Source organism: Sinocyclocheilus grahami, unplaced genomic scaffold (genome assembly GCF_001515645.1).
Source record: "Sinocyclocheilus grahami isolate Dianchi unplaced genomic scaffold, SAMN03320097.WGS_v1.1 scaffold311.1, whole genome shotgun sequence".
NCBI lineage: Eukaryota > Metazoa > Chordata > Actinopteri > Cypriniformes > Cyprinidae > Sinocyclocheilus > Sinocyclocheilus grahami.
This window is the reverse complement of record NW_015505490.1, coordinates 661,741-679,188: the sequence shown is the minus strand read 5'-3', so window position 1 is coordinate 679,188 and position 17,448 is coordinate 661,741. Positions and strand designations below refer to the sequence as shown.

Genomic DNA, 17,448 nt, shown 5'->3' with positions numbered 1-17,448 from the left:
AAGGCACTAGTTACGGAAATACGTCATGATGTAATTCGGTATCTTAATTGCTTTGGGACCACAAAACTTTCAGATAACTACATACTACATACGTACATGCAATAGAAATGCATTTTTTCCATTGAACACTGTAAAACAGAATAAAAACCAGATTAAACCCGCAGTGATAAATATACAGTATATGCCCATTTCAGCCAAAAAGGCTTTATAAATGATTAATGACAAAAAGAAATAATCAGACCGGCCTTGCAGTCTGTTGGCAAAAGGAAGCGACTCGTGATTTCATCAGTCAATCAGGTGACCCTTTAGATTCAGTGGATTCAAACCAGCCGTCTTCAACACCAGCCCAGCGTCTCACAGATCCTCACACCGGAACTCTGTCCACACAGTGCTGATGGGTCAAAAATCAGACTCCTAAAATTACACATGAAAACACATTAGCCATATGATCACTCTCCCAATAATGCTTCACTATAAAAAGCACAGATTTTAGGAAAATAACTGTAAGATGCAAGTAAAGGAAAAAGAAAACATAAAGCACATAACAGTGAAAAGAATGGCTTTCTGGAATATTAAAAAAACTAAACACTGCACTCAGTGTATAATGTATCAAGTATACTTACACTTAACTTACATTATCATTATGCTCACAGCAGTGCTTATTTCTTCTTCCTGCCTAATGACATATTTTCAGTTTTTTTCTTCTGTGCCTCATTGAACAAAAAACATACCTTTATGTTAGCAAGATGGGGCTCTATAATGAGGCTCAATTATATGTATGTCTATTTTTAAAGAAATGAATATTTGTATTTTTCATTTCTTGTATTTGTGTAGCTTATTTTCACAAGGACACAATTAAAAGTGACATTTATAATGTTACAAAAGATTTATATTTCAAATAAATTATGTTCTTTGAAGCTTTGACAAATAGCTTTGAGATCACATAAATAAGTTTGAATTTTATATTTTAATAGAAAAAAATATTATTTAAAAATCTTTCAAAATATCAAAATATTACTCAGGAGTGTTTACCTTGGTCACAGCATCATCGATTTACTGTATATATAATATATATATATATATATATATATATATATATATATATATATATTTTTTATATCTATTTTTCATTCTCATTGACAGAAGGTAGGTGAAATAGTCAAACAGTAAAGTAATAGTTCACCCAAAATGCAAATTCTGTCATCATTTGCTCATTCCATGATGTTTCAAATCATGTCACGTTTTTCCTCTCAGCTCTTCCCTCAGATTGAAGAGATTATGGTGCAGCCTCTCAGAGACTCACGGGACCATTATGAGGAGCTGAAGCAAATTGATGATGCCATGACCGAGGTAAACACTCCTCAGCTCATAGTCATAGCTTACTGAAAGACATACATTATATACACCACACACACACACTATATATACTGTATATATATATATATATATATATTTAGTCATTTAGCAGATACACACACTATATATATATATAGTATAAGAATAATAGCATGAGTTCTTAAGACGTGTGTGTGTGTGTGTGTTATATTATATTATATTATTTCTTTCAGAAAGCTATGACTATGAGCTGAGAAGTGTTTACCTCGGTCATGGCATCATCAATTTGCTTCAGCTCCTCATAGTGGTCCAGTGAGTCTCTTAGAGGCTGCACCATAATCTCTTCAATCTGAGGGAAGAGCTGAGAGGAAAAACATGACATGATTTGAAACATCATGAGAATGAGTAAACAATGACAGAATTGACATTTTTGGATGAACTATTGCTTTACTATTTGACTATTTCACCTACCTTCATGACAGTTTCAAACATGGGGATGAGGACAAATTTAATGAAGCCAATCTGGGCTGTGGGCTTGGTGACTTTGTCTCTGTCCATAAAGGGTGCCACAGGAAGCCCCTCAGATTTCTCTCTATCACTCTTAACAAAGACAAGACAGCATAAACAAACCCACCTGTCACTGTAGAGCAATTATAACACAAGATGTAGAATCAGCAAACCTGCATGAAATATTCCTCCAGCAGACAATCCACCCACGGCTCTGCCACTTCTGTAGGCCGAACTTCATTGGAAATGTCACAGCATTTGATAAGAACCATCTTCAGCTGAAGACAAGAGAAGACAACAAATCTTTACTTGTCACGCTGCCAACAAATCTTTGCCTTTCAAATGCATACCATATACTGCTGAAAAACAATCTTTTTGCTGGTTTTAGCTAGTTTAAGACATGGTTTTGGCAGAAAGGGTGTATGATACATACGCAAGTCACATGCTCCTCATTGGTAAAGTCCAAATTGTCCACTTTGTGCTTGAACGAGTCCAGAATCTCGCCATGCCGGGCCATGTCCGTGGCCAAAATCAGTGTTATGATAGCCTGCCAATACATTGTCATATAATAAACACATATTTTCTGAACATTTTCTGCAACATTTTCTGCAAAAACATTTTCTGTTTTTGGAGAATATGAAATATGAAATCGAGACACTCTCGATTCACTCCTGAAAAAAGTTAGCCACCAAGAATTCTTTGAATTCTGTCAAATAAATTAAGTGTTAAACGTCCTAGTCTGCAGGAAGCTCAGATCAACAGAAAGTTGTTTTTGCATATGCACAGTTATGGTAAACTCTCTCTCCACCTCCATACACTCGTGTATACGATATACTTGCCAAAACAGAGAAAACACCAAATAAACAAAGATAAAGATGAATTTGACTGATAGCATTATTTCTTTTTTTCAGAAATTCTAATAATATGGTTATACGCAATAATAGGGTTACCACAAATTATTTTGGCCATGATAATCACATAATAAAAATCTTATATTGTGACAGCCCTAATCTTGTGGTGATGCTCAGGTTAAAATAAGTTTTACAAATGTGTCTTGAGAACTTGTGTTTTTTTTTTTTTCATTCCACTACCCCGTGTCTCACAATTATAATGCAAAAAATGTGTCTGTATAAACGGCCCCTTAGATTGCTTAAATGGGAGTTGATATTTTGTGCTATACCTGTCGGATCTGTTTAAAGGCCTCTGGGTCCACGTTTGCAAATATATTACACTCTGGCAGTGAGAGTATCTGGAAGGCCACAGCGCAGTGGTGATTCTCCAGGGGCGAGATGTCATTGTAACGCACTGCCAGCTCAGTGCGAGCATTGATCTGGAACCTGCATATAGACAGTGCTACATTATCTCGTCATATGTCATGGGAATGATTACCAAGATAAACGGCACAGATATAGGGCTGTAAAATTGTCATCACGAACATATAGGCAAACACCTGGGTACACCTGTAAGTTTTTATGAGAACTGACTCGAGAGCATAATTACACAGAGGTGAAGATCTTACGTGTTGTTGTATCCAGGGTGGTCTAAGTCGTGACACACGGCAGCAGTCATTAAAATGCCCATATCTGTCAAAGTGAGCTTTTCCTGTTGGCCACACACACAGGTTTCCACTTTTCCTGTTCCACAGTAATTGCTGTGCTAATTGTTATGTACGTAAAAGTTCTCACCTGGAGGTTGCAGAGGTGGATCATGCCATACATCATCTGACTCACGCAGAAACAATGGCGGAAATTATGGAACGGGTTGCTACGGTAATTTTCCTGGATGCCCAGCTGAGAACATATAAAAAGAATCATCAGAGCTGTTAACCTGGGAAACTGAGGGGAAAATCACCTTTCTTGCACCCTTTCATTTTTACAATTATACAAATTTTCTTACCAGCCAGCGTTTGAGAGAAATTGGATTCATGTTAAACTCCTTCACAAGGCCTAAGTCATGGTACATGTACTCCAGGCAGCTCAGCATCTGACAAAAAGTAAACAGTAAAAAATTAACATGTGTGTATTATTTCATTTCTAAATGTATTGTATATTACACTGAGTCAGACTCACTTCATTGTGCTCCCAGTGCCAAACATCAAATGTTGGTTTCTTCAGCGCTTCAGTGGTCTCCTGAGAAAGCGTGTACTGAGGAAATCAAGATTACCGGAGATAAATACTACATAGAGACAAAATGTTCTCCCACAGGGCCCATAATTCAATCAAAGCATATCATAAAACTTTAAAGCACCTTTGGGTAGCTGGGGACGTCACGTCTAGGAGTTAATTTCTTTCCATCGTCTGAGAAATTGTATTTGCATGTACAATTCACTCTAAAAGGAGAGAGGTTGATTAGTCATGTAGATACATTTGTGTTTCTTGTTTGAAAAAGAGCTGCTCTAGATGAATAAACAGATAGATCGCAACGCTTGCGTTGACTTCCCTGCAAGATATTTTCTTTCACTTACCTTCCTCCTGCTGTGGATGTCATCTCATCTCTCAGCTTCTTCAAATCGTTTTTACACTTTTCGAACTCCACGACCTTTAACCCCTCCACTGCATAGAAAATCATCATAGTAAGAAGAGTGGTCATCACGTGTCTGTGCTGTAGCTAGGGTGCTCTGGGTGTTTATCATTTTACTATGCAGTCGCTAAGGTGTTTGGAGTAGTTTTTACTGTAGTACTATGCGGCAGATACTGTAGTGTGTCTAGGTGTTTTTATCAGGTTGCTATGCATTTGCTAAGGAGTTATAAGTGTTTTTCATTGCATTGCTATGCGGTAGGTTCTAGGTGTTTATCACGTTGCTATGTGGTTGCTGTGGTTTACTGAATGTTTTTCATCAAGTTACTATGATGTTGCTAGGGTGGCCTGAGCCAAAAAAAGCCTAGTCTTTATAATAGTTGGGTCCCTAGAAGTGTGAAACAATATCACACTTCTCCTCAACAAGCCATAATTATACATATCAAAGTTAAATACTTGGGTTAGCTTAAATCCATAAAGGACAGAATACACTACACAAATTCTGCCTAGATTTTTGCTCCGATTTACAGTCTGGGTGATTTGTTTGCCAAAATTAGAGCCAGTCTACAGATGTTAGGCAGTCGAAGTTGACAGATATGACAGAAAATGATATAGTGTATGATGGGCACAGACTATGTTTTTTTTAGCTTCAGACTATGATTCCATCCAGTCGGAGGATATCAAACATGTTTGATATTTTGGGCAGATTTTAGAACACATATTGTTTTCATTTGTCATGCATTTCCTAGCAACGCTGTGCATGTTTCTGTGCGAGTTTGTTGTGTTCAGAATGACTTAAAAGTATGATAGTGTGATCCTCAGTCGATAAGTGTATGATGCCCAGTTTTTCCTCATTAATTTCCTCATTAATTCCACTGTTTAGATTATTGTGAGTCTTGTAGTGTACTTCTCTAAGTCTGAGCAACAATAAAACCAGGTAACAACAAGAAAGCAGTCAAACATTGTCATTACAGTACATACGTTCTACTCTCTTCTCCAGCATAGCCAGTCTGTTGGTCACTTCCGTTTTCAGTTCATTGATCCTGAATGCTCTGTAGAGTGAAGGAAAAAATATTTGCCTGGTTTTAGTACAGAACCATTACGGTGATAAAGATTCATCTTCAGTCCATGAGAAAACAAACACGTCCATTACCTGCTGAACTGCTCTGCTACCTGTGAGAGCACATTCTGAAACATATCTTCCTTTTCTGTGGAGTTAAATACACAGGCTATAAATCAGGGCAGAACAACTCTTGGCTTGAAACATTATAATGAGCAAAATCTAGGATACTAAAGGTCATAAGTAAGCAAGCGAGGCAAACAATGTAAAAAAAAAAAAAAAAACCTGTGAAAATGATTCACGTTACCTCCCAGCTGGCCGGTGGACAAAGGAATGACTTTGTACAGGGAGCTAAAAGGACAAAATGGGATCATTAACTGACAGATCAAACTGAAAATTAACATAACTGCTTATACATACAAGGGCCAGACTGCGTTTTACTTGGGGGTGTTGGTGGGCATCGTGGGATCAATGGACACAAGTGCACATTCAGGGTCCACCATCAATATAGCACTGTTCCTATCGACAGAAGATATAAAAAGTGAAATTTGATGGATTTGTTATGTCTGTACACTACAGAGAACTTCATTCTCAACCACTTCACATTAAAATAGAAAATAACAATGGTGAAAGAGGCAGCTGTGGTAGACCATCTCAGATCACCAATAGATCCTTTACTACAGTACACATATGCCAATCTCAAAGCTCTCAATGTCCACTTTGCCTCTCTAAGCTCTTAGGAAGTTGTGTACGCTTCAAGATGAATTGCTGAATCTGACACAAGCATATTCTGCCATATAAACTTTTCATACTGTACAAACTCATGAACCTCCCATAAAATTCACATCTTACATCTTAATGACTAAAATACACAAAATATTTTTCATTAATCATGGATTATAATGACATAACACTCTGTAAATTGGATTTAAACACTACCATTAACAGTTTTTCAGTCATTCTCTAGGAAACAACAGGAGAAAACAATGTGTCAATGTCAGTAACACCTGTGGAACACGCCATCTTCAGCTTTATTTTTAACCTGTGCACGTTGATCTCCCAGCACTCCTCTTGACAGACTTACTAGTGCTATGACAAACTGCTTAATATCTTGATTATTGGCTTTGATTCAGCATTTCAGGTCTCGGATATTTGAAATAAACTGATATATCAACCAGTCCCATAATTTGTTTGTCAATGGATAATAATTCTGTTTCAGTATTTTTCTTTAAAATGCATTCATTTAGGCCTAATTTAAGCAATTTTGTGTGCTTTAATTCACACACTCATTAAGATGTCTGCATTATATTGGTCATCAGACACCCTGCTTTCTAGATATTAGAAAAAACATATTGGTCAACCACCAATAGTAATCTGTGATCTCATGTTAGCCACTAACTGACTTCAGCTGAATTCATGATTAAAGCGAGATACTCACCTTCTGCACTTTACCATCTACGTCCAAATAGATGGTTTTGGGAGCACAGGAGGAGGAGCCAGACCCCATGCTGACAGGATGAACTATGTGAGCCACTTGTCCTGGAACCCCTAACCAGGAGCAGATCCACCAAGACCAACTCTTGAAAGGCCCACCACAAAATGTAATCTGTAAATAAATACATAAAGAAAGACCTTGTAGTCTAGTACTGTCAACCAAACGAATAACCCTTTAAATTGTGCTAACCAGGCTCTAGAGCAGAGCTTCATAGCCTAGGATTAAAAGCAGAGTTACACTTTGCCGAAACAAGGGTCAAGCAATTTAAATGTTTTTTTCTTCTTTATACAATGAGTCAGTGGTGTCCATTGTTGTTCTAGGCCCACACTAACTTTCAATGTATGGTAAATCAGTTGACAAATCATTCAAAATATCTTCTTTTGTGTTCCACAGAAGAAAGAAAGTCATACAGGTTTGGAACAACAAGAAGGTGAGTAAACGAGAAAATAATTACAATTTTTAGATTAATTATCCCTTTAAAAGCCAAGTGTTTTCACAAGACAATCAAATCCACAGAACATACTTTATAGTGCACATTTGTGCATAAGTACAACTTTAATAACTCTCAATTTACTCTGATTGCTCCTAAACAATTAGACATAGTATCACCTGAGACTTTCTTGGGAACTTGCTTGAAGATAGAGCCTTACTGCAGGCCGCATTTATTTCTGACCGTGTAACTTAATCTGAACGTAATGAAATGTTCTATTCGTAGCATTACAGATAGAACTTTTGAGTCAGAAAATAGCACTCTTGCCTGTGCAGCGTCAACAGCTCCCGGTTCTCCCCGCGTGCAGGCAGCGTTCCCAGCCGTCCCAGGTGCTCAATGGAGCCAAATAGAGCAAGTGAGCAAGGGAAACCTGGGTGTATTGAAGGACCCTGAATATAATTGTCACTCTCCACTATTGTCAGGGGGAACAGTTACTACGGTGAAAAAGTGACCAACCCCCTTGATGTCTGTTGTTGTTGTTGTAATCATTTAATTTAGTCCTTTCATTCATCCTGCTTGATTTAGCAGCCCACCCTAAGTCTGTATTTACGTCTGAAAAAATGATGGTCCACTGTGTCATATATGCAGCTTCAACATTTGAATTTGATGAGATTCGTGGGTCTTTAGTGGAGAAAAAAAACTAATTTTTATCACTAATGGAAAACTACTGTAAGAACATTGAAGCAAACTAATGGCAAACAATCACAATTTACTTAAAAACATGGCAATTGCTATAAAATTGAGGCTATGTAAATGTAATTGTGGGTGAATTCAATGACATTTCTGTCAGCATAATGTGCCCTACAGTTTTCTGTGTCCACTCAGAGCAACATATGATCTGGTCAGCTGAGGAAAGGACAATGGTTAGAACAACCACTCACAAAAACGTTGGATCACAATCATTATTATGCTGGCATGTGTGGCTGGATCATTAAGAGCCCAAATAAACTAGGCATGAAAGTGTAAACAGCAGAGACAAGCGCAAACCTGTTCTGAGCCTCCTTCCTCTCTAATCTCATCCCCGAGGGGCCAGAAAAGCTTGTCTTAATTCTTTAGAGTCTCATGTGCCATTGACTACACTCCTCTGCGGAAATAGATTAGTAGTCTGGGCCGCCCAGAGGAACTGTTTTACTGCTGACACAAGGGCATGGTTTTGATAAGAACATAAGACTGGACAGGGCTAATGTGGATAATAAGAGATCAAAACTGTTTTTCCAAACCATTTGGCCAATGAAGTTCACGTCTAACTTTCAACATCACCAAAGGTGGCTTAACAACGGACCTGCACAAAAGCATACATTTAAAAGCTTATGTAACTAGATGAGAAAGAAAATCACACCTCGGGTAATCAGAAATGCATATGCTTGCTGCTCATCATGGGACAAAAGAGAGGAGTCCGGTCATATTTCAATAATAAAGGATTTAAGGGGAAGACATTATCCTGATAATAAAAGGTTTTATGGTTGTTCAGTTTATGGATGTGTGTCCGGGCCAGATCTGGGTAGGAATATGGAAAACTCCTCCATTAGGGTCCTTTCATCTTTACCTTTCGCTTTTCAGCATCCTTAATGTTTCACCTACTCTGTGAAGCTTGAAAATCTTCTTGAAGGATTCATATTTTGTTTCTCTGACCTGTTAAGACAAGAAAAGCAACCACACTGTATTGACTTCAAAATACACACAAAATATGCCGAAAGGCTGATAATTTAAAAAAAGCTCAGCTTTTTACCTGCAAAGACCAGCTAATGATGTTGAAGTCAGTCCAGCACACATCATTTCACAATATTATTTACTCAGTATAGAAAAGGTTAAAGAGTGAGTGGAAAGATTTTGTAATACTACTGCATTTAGAAACAGACATTCTGATTTGGGATTTTCTGGACTGATTAGAGTATGTACCCAAAATGTTCCCATTCTGCATAATCACCACTTACACACAACACTTTTCACCACGTCAAGTACTGTTCATAGGCAAAGAAGAGTGATAGAACTGCTAACCCTTGAGTGTAGGCTAAAACAAACCTAATGTCAATCATTTAAATGATACAGTTAAGTGCTTTGTTGGCGTTAGTAGAATATAATTCAGATAACCGCATTATTAACATCATCTCAAAACGTCACTGCTGCACCCTACTCATCCTCATGAATTTGAAAACAGTGTGAATGATCTATTTATGGACTAAGAGCTATACATTTTCTGTTTCGTTTTGTTTTTCAAGAAATTTATTGTGAAAAGAAAGTCTTGAACTTTACGATGCCTGACATCTGATTGGTTGACTGATCACACACCTAATGTCAGACAGTGTGACTACTGTTGTTGTCTAACTCCGAGTTAGACATGCTTAACAGATTAACAATACATTACAAACTCATAGATTGTTTCCAAAATATCACACATGCTTTCGACATGGAATGACTTTTAACACCACTGTTCCTTCATATAAAGGAGATAGGCTTTACATTATATTTGGCCTTATTAAGTTTCCAAAAAATGTGAACAATGTCTATTTTAATGAAAGCCAGCGCCAATGTATAATGTCCTAATGTAAATCAAATGCTCATGTTTGGTGTCAGCAAAATAAAAGATATAACATGTTCACCATTTTATAAAATGTCACCAAAACCAGCCATCCTCTATAACTTAATGTGCAACCTCAGTCTTGACCAATAAATGTGACCCTGGACCACAAACCAGTCATAATGGTCAAAAAATCTAAATATTGAGAAAATTGCCTTTAAAGTTGTCCAAATGAAGTTCTTAGCAAAAATCAAAAATTAAGTTTTGATATATTTACAGTAGGAAATTTACAAAATATCTTCATGGAACATGACCTTTACTTAATATCCTAATGATTTCTGGCATAAAAGAAAAATCAATAATTTTGACCCATACAATGTATTTTTGGTTATTGCTACAAATATACCCCAGCGACTTAAGACTGGTTTTGTGGTCCAGGGTCACAGATATAGTCTGTAGCCTAATATTTTGTTTATAATCGACAGTTTCACTTTTATAGCCTTTCACCCCCATAAAACATGTAAAAACAATAAAGAAAAAGATCTTAAAAACTTAATTGCTAATCTAATTGTTTTCTAAATAAAGATCTTAGTTTGCAGCTTACATGAAAACTATAGGCCTACCAATCCAAATTCACAAGTCCGCCTGTTCATCTAATGCTGGACAGTTAAGTTGAACATGACAAGTAGAGATAAACAACACATTGGTCTTGCTGTCTGACTTTCATACTCCATGTTCCTCCATGGGCTACTTAAAAAGATATAAAAAAATCAAGCTGTAGTTCACTTGGGGTGTTGTAAAGTTTTGGCCGCTTATGCTCTTGTGTTGTGATTGACAGGACGAGATGAATAAGCTTTACTCATGCAGAACGCCATTTATCTGTGTTAAATGGTCACACGCATGTTAGTCAGCGTTTAACTAACATGCTCTTTTAAGTATTTGGCTAACAAAACCTTCGGATAAACCCTTCTATAATGAGGGGGGAAATGCTATGATTTATTTACTCGGTAAATCAAGTTGAAGTGACTCAATTAAACACATTTCTATTATTCTACAGAAAAAGGGAAGGAGAGAAGCTGAAGAGTTTGTTAACACTACTGTTTTATGGCAAGCCATTTTGACTTTTATTCATTCTCAGGATATGAATTCTTGATATCAACAATTCAATTTTTACTAGTTAAAATGTTCATTCTTGATATCAGGAATTAGATTTCTACTAGTAACAATAGCTATTTTTTGATATCAGCAACTACATTTCCACTAGTAACAATGTTAATTCTTGATATCAACAATTACTTTTCAACTAGTAAAAACAATAATTCTTGATATCTGTAATTGTATTTTCACTAGTTAAATGTCACCATAGGCTGCCATTCAAAATCAATTGTTGATATCAAGAACTAGTAAGAAATTAATTCTTGATATCAATTGTTGATATCAAGAATTAATTTCTTACTAGTTGAAATTCCAATTTCACATTTCAGAAATACAATTCTTACTAGTAAAAACCTTTGTTTTTGATATCAGTAATCACATGGTTACTAGTACGGATGTCTCTTCTTGATATCAACAATTTAATTGTCACTAGTGACAATCAAATTGTTGATATCAAGAAGAAACATCCGTACTAGTAACCATGTGATTACTGATATCAAAAACAAAGGTTTTTACTAGTAAGAATTGTATTTCTGATATGTGAAATTGGAATTTCAACTAGTAAGAAATTAATAATAATAATAATAATAATAATAATAATAATAATAATAATAATAATAATAATTTCTTACCGTTTCTTTGAGGACATATAGTCCACCTGGGTTCCGACGGTTCTGGTAATTTCTAGCAGGCAATATATCAACTACAGTAAAGAGAATATTCAAGATTTAAAAGCAAATTATTCAATAATTAATAAAAGCATTAAAAAAAAAATCACTATTATACAGTGATGTAAAAAAAGGCAAAAATAAAAATGTGCACTCATTAATTTTTAATGTTGCATTGGTTGATATGAAGTAGCCTTGGACTTATACTAACACCTAGTGGATGCATAAAGGCAAAAGCAAATGAAATAATGCCATTGTAGAAATTATATATTTACAGTCAGTCTTGATTGATTTATTCTGCAAACTAAGATGTCCAATAATGGAGGTTACATGGATAAAGAGTAGTGTCCTGTTGGTCATGTGATCTCAAAATGGCGGCCTCCATGATGCGACCCACTCCATGCAAAATAAAACTGTTTTAGGCAACAACAATAAAATTGGTAATTGAAAAAAAAAGCTGCAATAAAATGAAATAAAATATAAACATTAGACGAAAAAAAAATTAGACATTTTGCCTTGGGAACTAACTATATATATATTAATGAGGGTGCATCTTTAAAACGTTTTTGGTTTAAGAGAACATAGAGATTTATCTTGAGTGATTCTACAAGAATGAACAACATGATTGCCGTTACCCTCATGATTGCCGTTGTTCTGCTCTGCTACATTTTGTCTGCTCTGTCCGGCAAGCTCTTGCCTTTTTCTATAGAGAAAACAATGATGCATGTTTGGTTAGCAACATACCTGACTGTGATTGAAATATCAAATGCAGTATCATATTCATTTGGTGTACAAATAGAAGCCTAAACGTGTAAAAGATGACTTCTTTCCAGTTTAATCTGTTGGTTTGGTCTTTGTTTTTCATCTGATCTGTGGAACTTTGACCTCCTAACATTTGAAGCACAAAGACTTTTCTTACAAGAACAGTGCAAGCTGGCGAGATTTATTGTGGCTCGCTTTTTAGACCTATCAAACAGAATGGATAAGGACAATAGAGCTGGTACTTTTTGGAGGGTTTCCAACAGGCGCACACTGTCACCAAGGTGATGAGTAAGAAAATGCCTCCCATGGAGAGGATGATGTAGAGAGAACTCCGTCCTGCAAAATTTAAAAGAAGAATACAGGGTGACATAGTACATCATTCCTCTCCACAAAACAAACTGCTCTGAAAGACCAAACTACACTGTAGACAAGGTCTAAATTAAGGAGACCTTAAATGGAAGATTGATTGCACAGGTTGCTAGGAATATAAGTGCAAGAATGAATGGGGCAACTTAAGGCTTTTTTTAAAGGGTAGACTGTGCAGAGGGAATGCAGGACCCTGCTGGGCTGAGTATTCTGACAGAAATGTGTGCAAGTGAAGAAGTAGAAGATGGATGAGAGGATCAGCCAAGCTCCAGTGGAGCCAAACACTTGTTCGTAAACATCACCTTCATCAGCCGTTTTCATAAACACTCCAACCATCCAAATGAACATTTTTTTAATTGTTTACTCACACTCATGTTGTTCCAAAGCCATATGCTATTTATTTCTTCAGTCTTTTGAAGAATCTGCAGCTCTTTTTCATGGTGACTGTAACTGTCAGTCTTCAAAAACATGATAAAAGTGGCCAGTGTGACTTCTACTACTGTAGTATTTATTTATTATCTTTTTCAGTTTTCGTTTGAATTTTAGTTTACATCTGAGCAATTTTGTTATGTGCTTTTTGTTTTCAATATTTCTATGAAGATTTTATACATTTTATATTAATTTGTATTTTTTATTTTAAGCAATTTTTGTACTTCAGAGTATTTTTTTTATATGTAAGTTAGTTGCAAGGCAACATTTATAAGTTTAGGTTTTTAGTTATACTTTATTTTATTTCAGCTTTATTAATTTCTAATAGTTTTAGTTAACAACAACAACAACACTGATTTGGAAAGAAGACTAGTACACAATTCATATGGACACTTTTACTGTGTGTGTGTGTGTGTGTGTGTGTGTTTTAATGAACTATTGTTCAATGCAAAATAGCTACATAAAATATTTCCTTTCTGTTGCACAGAAATTTCTGAAACAACATGAAGATGATTAAATAATGATATAATTTACTTCTACTTTTATATGTTTTTGAAGTATAATTTGTATTCAAAATGTAATGTACAATATTCACATTATTTTATACCATTCTACACTCAAATGCCTCTATTTATTTATGTTATTTTCTAAATATACCGTCAGAAAAAAAGGTAGAAAAGCTATCAATGAGGCAGTACCCTTTCACAAAGCACTAAAATGTACCATTTAGGTACTAATACTGTACATATACCTTTACAGTACTAATATGTCCATATAGGGGTAAATATGGTATCAAGGCTCAAACAGTACATTGCTTTAGCAATGCCAAGGTCATGGGTTTGATTCCCGGGGAAAGCAATAACTGATTAAATGAAAATGTGTACACTGAATGGATGCAATGTAAGTCACTTTGGATAAACATGCATGAATGTAATCTAGTTATTTTTGCTTTCCAATTTGTTTGCGTTCTTATCTATTATGAAACAGCAAGATTTTATGTAACATTTCATGTCAGTTCACTGATGAAGGTGACTGTGGAGTCTCAACAACACCTACCGTAAACAGTGAGTTTGACAGGCAGGCTCTTCATACTGCTGATGGGGTTCTCCACCCTACAGCTGTAGACGTCGTCATCTGACATCACAACACGGGAGATGGTCAGGACCTTCTGGTCATGTGACAGGAGCAGACGTGAGTCATTGGTTAAAGATTTCCCGCCCTTCAGCCAGCTATAGGTAGGTTTGGTGCCACTGTCGTGAGTGCAGTTGAGTATGAAGAGCTCAGTCAGCTCTAGGACGGATGAGGCCGCAATGTGGACAAAAGGCCTGGACACTGGAACTGTGATAGAACCAGATAGCATGGCTAAGGAAAGTTGCTCATGACATAAATGAAATGTCTATGTCTGTCTTACCATCCACGGTGAGGTTGACGTATCGCTCCCCAGTGAAGGTATCATCAGTGATGGAGATCTCCACCTCATAGGTGCCCTCGTCTGACAGTTGCAGGTGATGCAGGAGCAGGGAGCCGTTCTCGTACAGTAGGATTCTGCCGCGGTACTCAGGTCTTAGGTTCCCAATGATGTCTGTACCAATGGACTGGACCACAGTGACAGGTTTGTCCCGCTTCAGCTGCCACTTAATAACAGGCTTGTCAGAACTGGTGCTGGTGTAGGACACAGAGAGAAGGGCTGAGCCTCCTAGCGTACCTCGCACTAGAGGAGACGGACAGCTGATGTTCACCCCACATACACCTAAATACATACAGAAAATACATTCACAAACAGACACATTAAATTGGCACTCCAGCAGTTGGGGCATGCTGTCACAAAAGGTCAATATGTGTTAAATGAACCTGAGCAGTAAGGGAAAAAAATATATAGTAAACCCTAAAACAATATTCAGTTAAATTTTTCAATTCAAGTTTATTTGTATAGCTTTTCATGATACTGTACAAATTAATATTCACTGGATGGAGTAAAAAGTGTGACATCTTGCCCCAGTTTACCCTACATCCTGCCAAAATACCTTGAGTGTACTGTAAGTGGCTTTGGACAAACATTTCTGACAAATGAATACATATAAATTTGATTTAAGCAAACTTTATTAATAACATGCTTAAAACTATACAGAATTACTGTACAGTATTTCAATGTAAAATGTACTCAAAAGGCACTTTTCCAACTAAATTCAAAGTCTTATTTTCAAGAAGATTCAGTCTGCAATTAAGATGTTTAAAACATCAAATAAGAACTCTATGAATTAAAATAATTAATTTAAATGAAATAAAACACCATCAGCTTACCTCAATGTTCTCTTTTTACTAGATGGATGGATGGTTGGATGATAGATATAATTATAGTAAAAAGTGAGACCCTTGACTGTAAGATGCTGGTGTTTCATTATCTAACATAAATTATTAAATATTATAATATATTATAAATACATTTAGATAGATAAAGAAAGAAATGATTAGATAGATAGATATTTTCTATATTTTCTCTTCACTTTTTATGTTTACTAAACTGATTATTTCTTATTTTCAGCCAATTTTTGCAGTTTGAACCATAAATACACATTGCCTGAACTCTCCAGCGAGACACCTGCTGGTAAACAGCTTTGTGTTTATTACTCCTGAGTGAACCAACATGTCCTTGCCCGCTTTGCCAGGGCAGTGCGAGTCAGCATGGCATGGCTCAATCGCTGTGGCAACAATTCTCACTGTTGAGGTCTTGCCAGGATGAGCTAACAAAGGGATGGATTGTAGGCTTGCTCTCCTCCAATCAGGGGCAGCTGTGCAAGAGACATGCTCTTTTGTGGATGGGGAGATGTAGACAGTGGGGCCCAGTGATTCTGCTAATCTAAGGTCTCTGAGGAAGACTAGGCTTTAGTTAGGACATGTCCTTGGCACATCTATACCTGATTTTAAGAAAATGTGACGTCATCAAGCTCATGCCAGCTCACTCATGCCGTAGTGATTGTTCTGAAATTGTTGTTCAGATTTTTTTGCACAAATGCGGCCTTTAAAATAAATTTAATGCATGGATGGAGATGAAAGACAGCATGAATGTTTTTTTTGCCAAAATGCAAAAAAAAACTGGTCCGTGGTGTGATTATTTATTTAAAAAAAATAAATAAATAAATTTTGCAATGTGCATTTATTAAGGTTAGTCATATAATCATTCCATTTGCCTTTTAACTTCCTTACTATTACATTCATACTAAAAAGACAGTATTTCTAATAAAACAAAACACATTTAAAAGCATTTCAAATGTACAGTTTCATCAAGTGCCCTAATTAATTCACATGACTGATCACTCCATTTGTGAAATGTGTCATCCAGCCACCCACAAACAAAACACACACTGAAAAGTGAAACTGACAACGGCGTACACTTTTTCTTCCTCTTCTTTAGAAAGTTTTCCCTCAACATGCACTGTAGAAAAGTCATGATGTCGTCTTACCTGCCAAAGTAAAGATGAAAAGCCATAGGAGAAAAAACAGTGAAGGAACGGCTGTCTCTTTGCATGATGCCTCCCTCTCTGCCTTCATCTTGGAAGCAGCACTGGGTTTCTCTCCCACACAATCAGCATGATTTGTCCACTCAAGGCACGTCGCTGAGAATGCAGAGTGCTTCCTGCCAGATGGGACACTGGCTGCTCTGAACCCCGCTCTCAGGACCCCAGCCTGAACAACAGCTCTATGTGCGATCTCGTATGTGTGTGTGTTTTGCTCGCTTTATAAGGTTCTCCACAGTGACTATTTTCAGGGGCCCTTTGTGTGTGTGCATTTGTGCATGTGTGTGCTTGTCTCTGCAGGAAAGGCACTAGGATGAGTGTGAGGTGGTTTGATCTGAGCAGTCACGTATGACACGAGATATGCATTAGAGCGTATATGAGTGACATAACACACCCACAGTGCTGTTCAAAAACAAGATGGAGTGACACATTTTGTCAAAATTAGAGTGAAATTGGGGCCAGAGGTTTTCAAACGGGGATCTAGGGGAACCCCAGGTGGATGCTAGGTGCTAGGAGGACAAGTGCTGAAATAAATATTAAAATAAGTACATAAATATATTTTTCAAATATAAAATAATATAAAACTGGATATGTATGTGTGTGTGTGTGTGTGTGTGTGTGTATATATATA

At 36.6% G+C, this 17,448-nt stretch overlaps 1 protein-coding gene and 1 pseudogene across 1 annotated transcript; both read right to left on the bottom strand.

Annotated features, from left to right (window-relative positions):
• Positions 1–659: 659 nt before the first annotated feature.
• Positions 660–6,941, bottom strand: LOC107601705 (high affinity cGMP-specific 3',5'-cyclic phosphodiesterase 9A-like; annotated as a pseudogene).
• Positions 6,942–10,777: 3,836 nt separating this feature from the next.
• LOC107601688 (hepatocyte cell adhesion molecule-like) lies at positions 10,778–16,979 on the bottom strand. The gene is made up of 7 exons (XM_016293945.1): positions 16,764–16,979; positions 14,714–15,052; positions 14,359–14,640; positions 12,750–12,843; positions 12,381–12,448; positions 11,710–11,780; positions 10,778–10,801 (listed from the first exon to the last, which is right to left on the bottom strand). The coding sequence occupies exons 1-7, from the start codon at positions 16,849–16,851 to the stop codon at positions 10,778–10,780; spliced, it is 966 nt and encodes a 321-aa protein (XP_016149431.1). The 5' UTR covers positions 16,852–16,979.
• Between the last annotated feature and the right edge of the window lie 469 nt (positions 16,980–17,448).